This window comes from Mesitornis unicolor, unplaced genomic scaffold, assembly GCF_000695765.1.
Source record: "Mesitornis unicolor isolate BGI_N332 unplaced genomic scaffold, ASM69576v1 scaffold24097, whole genome shotgun sequence".
NCBI lineage: Eukaryota > Metazoa > Chordata > Aves > Mesitornithiformes > Mesitornithidae > Mesitornis > Mesitornis unicolor.
The window spans coordinates 8133-11817 of record NW_010194669.1 but is presented as its reverse complement, the minus strand read 5'-3'; the positions used below and the strand labels follow the sequence as shown (position 1 = coordinate 11817).

The window sequence follows — 3685 nt, the reverse complement described above, 5'->3', positions numbered from 1 at the left end:
AGCAGGATGTTCTTCACTCTGCAGTGCACGCGTGGAAAAGAGAAGGGGGTGAGTCCAGAGTTGTACGCTCAAACCATGGATGGTTTTTTCACAGTCATTTCTAGGGAAGAATTTAGGAACAGCAGAGATGCTCTCTGATGACAGATTGGGGCAGATGCGTACGACGTTAGCAATCCCGTGGGAAATCAGCCGGGAGCTTTCGGCAACGAGAGTCCAGCAAATGGGAACCAAAGACCAGAATCACCCCACTGAAAATTTGGGGCAGATGCGTACGACGTTAGCAATCCCATGTGAAATCAGCCGGGAGCTTTCGGCAACGAGAGCCCAGCAAATGGGAATCAAAGACCAGAATCACCCCACTGAAAACAGCACCAAAACTTCAGTCCCTTCACACAGGTAACTTCTGAAATCAACTCCTTGGACTCTTTTCCAAGCAATTTTCAGAATCTCTGTCAGGGTGAGTATGAAGTCTGCTTCAGCAGAAAGCTGAAACGTTGCTCAAAAACCTTTACTCTAGGAACATTTCGTGGTTCAGGAGCACTGAAAGGTGATGGAATATGCTCCTCGCACTCAATGTGCTGCTCTAATGTACTCAGACTTGAGGCCATTTGCCAAAGGAAAGATCACTTCTGGTTTTATTTTGGAAGTTTGAAGGCTTGAGTTTTTCCTGTCAGTACTGCAAAATTCCCAGAGTAAAAGCAGGATGTGAAGGAGTCGGGTGAATGCTGAAATACCTGCATGCAATGAGTGCAAGAGACCATCTAACAGCACGGTGTTACGTGGTCCATGGACACAGACCCAGAACCAAACCAGCTCCACTTATTTCTCCACAAGCCCTTACCGTTCCACCTCCGCTCGCTGCCCGGGGTTGGTGATGGCTGCAATGTACTGCATGATGTATTTACTGGCCTCGGTTTTCCCAGCCCCGCTCTCACCTGAGGGCACAAGTCCAAGGGTGACACAGCAGCTCAAACAAAAAGCAAAGCAGATCACTGAACTGACCTGGATTGTTTTGTTACTGTTGATCCTATCTGCATTATTATTACATTTCCCAAACGCAGCCTAGCCCTGCCTGGTCGCGCTGCGACGCCGATGCGCGGTTTCCCAGGTCACAGAGGATCAAAAGCAATATTGTGCGAGGAGAAAGCACTGCACGCAGGGCCGGGCGAGCGGCCGCGCCGGGAGCTGCAGTACAAGGGGGCTCTGTTCTGCTCCCCGTCCCCGGGCTCTCGCTTTTCAGTGCCGCTAAAGCACGGGGACATCAAGGAAACCAAGTGCCAGGACCCAGATAGCGACGTTCGTGGCACAAGCACCGCTCCCACTGTTAGAGCCGTGACAAGCAAGCAGGCCAGCCACCAAAACAGAGAACAAAACATCGGCCAGCCGTCCTGGGGACAAAAATGGGCATTCTCTGAAGAGACAGAGCCCTGTTCTGCCTGCCCTCCCTTCCCAGCGAGAGGAACGAGCTCGAGTCGTCCCTCTGCATGCACGGATTAAGCGAATGACTGACACCAGCTCTTGAGTCAGATAGAATCATTGCTAAGGTCTCCACACACGGATTCAAATGCAAATCATCAGTTTGAAGATCACTGAAGTTTTCTTTTATGAAACGCTGTCATTCGCCAAATCGCTGTTCCTCCCCTGCCTGGAATTCCACAAGGATCGAGCGTTCGTCGGGGTGGAAAGCTGCTTCAGCGTACCTGAGATCACGATGCAGGTGTCTTTGGATCGCCTCTTCATGGCCTTGTAAGCGGCGTCGGCAATGGCAAAGAGGTGCGGAGGCCTCTCGTACAGCTCCCGGCCCTTGTACTGCTCGATCATGTCGCGCCCGTAGATGTTGAGGTTTTTGTACGGGTTCATGGAAACGACCACCTCCCCGATAAAGGTGTAAATCCGTCCTTTTTCAAACCTACCCGGGATGAGACAAAAAGGGAGAGAGGGATCAGTCAGACGCAGACATCCAGGATGTGGCTTCCAAGCAAGCTGCCCATTCACCAGGTGAACTCTTCATCCGTCACTGCACTGAAACACCACAGTTAAACATTGACCATGGACCTGATCGGACCAGCACAGCCTGCAGTGTGCTAGCAAACGGACCAAGAACAGGGCTAGGGCTGAACCAGGCCCTTTGCAAAGGAAATGTTTACAAAGGTGCAGGACCCAGCAGATCACCGAGGTACAAACACCGACCCCATTTCTGAGCACAGCAAACGTCTGCTTTGCCGATGCAACCAAACCACACTTGTGCACATACAGGGATTTCTGTTACCATTTACCTGTTGCCAGAAACAAGTATTTCTGAGAAATTCTTCAGCAAGACTTCAGTTAATACAATTTACCGCTTCTACAATGGACAGCAAGACGAGTTTGTGATGAGTTGGAGGCTCTTTTAGACACTTTCGGAGTCAGAGGTTTTTGTGTAGTTACTTTTGAAGTATGTACTTTGCCACGGTCTGCTCCATAAAGGACATTTAAAGGCAAACCCTTTTCCCCATCCCACAGTTGTCCATGCCCAGCTCAGGCCACAGCAGCAGATTTGAAGCCTTAAGGCTTTCATCACAAAGCAGAGACACAAGCCCAGAAGCAAATCACGGCCTTTAGCTCCAGCAATTTACTTCCACTGCTCCTTCTCCCCCCAAGGCACTTTGACACCACAGCCACTTTGCCACCATCGCTGCTGCTCAACCAGAGGGAAAGATTTCTAAGAATGTGGGAAAACAGCCCTAAACCACAGCTTCCCCACTACCTGCTCCTTAGCACTCTGCCTGCAAACAGGACAGAAAATAATTGGGAGTCCGGGGTTGTTTTTTAAAGTGTTTAAATTAAAAGACGTTTCCGTAGGAACTCCCATTTCACGAGAGGTTAACCGGCAGAAGAGGAGTTTCACATTAAGGGCTGACGAGTTCAAACAGCATCGGCTGCCCCGGAGGAGAAAGCGCGGCAGCAGATGTAGAGATCGAAGTGCGCACGGTGGCATCTCTGTGCACCCTGCATTTAAACCGCACAGCGTTAGATGGCACCATTGCCCTGTGCAAGGCCTCCCCAGCCCCGCACGGACTCCAGCACAAATCCTAGCACCACTTCACTGAATTTATTGCCGCCCCCGTGTGCTGACAGGTTTGACATTTCCCATTGTTCGCTCGAGTTTTCCGCAGCGTCTCGGCAGCGCTGCTTTTCAGGTGGAATAAAGCTCCAGAAATGCAATCCAGCAACCAGCGCTCCACTCTCTAAACCCGATTTCTCCTCCAATTCCAGCGTCCTCCAGATAAGAACACACCAGAATGGCAAAGCGCCTTTTTGCTGCTGTGTTGTTTTAACTGAAGAGAGTCCTGATGTGCATCTCCCAAAGCATCAGTGAGCTTCAGACGCAAAGATATTTTGTATTTTAGAGATATACGCTGGCTAAAAGCTACCAAATGAAAAGGTAAGGCCACTGTAATTCGCAATAGCAACAGCACCCATCTATTGCAATAAAAGGGATGGGTAAAGCAAAGGCAATGGCACTGCACAAGGGAACGCAGGCCTGGGATGAAACACGGAACCCCAGCCTAATTTTTGAGACAGACTTGGGTACTCGGTCCTTGCCATTTGCCACCCCTCACTGTAATTCTCCGACGCAGAAGGCAGCTGGGAATCGTGGTATTTGGCAGGTATTAACCACGCAGAAGCTGGATGTGGGCGATCG

General features: G+C 50.4%; 1 protein-coding gene across 1 annotated transcript in view; it reads right to left on the bottom strand.

Moving 5' to 3' along the window:
- LOC104543315 (unconventional myosin-Id-like) overlaps positions 1-1909 on the bottom strand; it is a gene marked incomplete at both ends in the record, with an annotated part of 14682 nt that extends 12773 nt beyond the window's left edge. Inside the window, 3 exon segments of the mRNA XM_010187896.1 lie at positions 1-18; positions 842-935; positions 1701-1909. The exon segment at positions 1-18 is cut by the window's left edge and continues 1 nt beyond it. Coding sequence (XP_010186198.1) covers positions 1-18; positions 842-935; positions 1701-1909 — 321 coding nt within the window.
- Positions 1910-3685: the final 1776 nt, after the last annotated feature.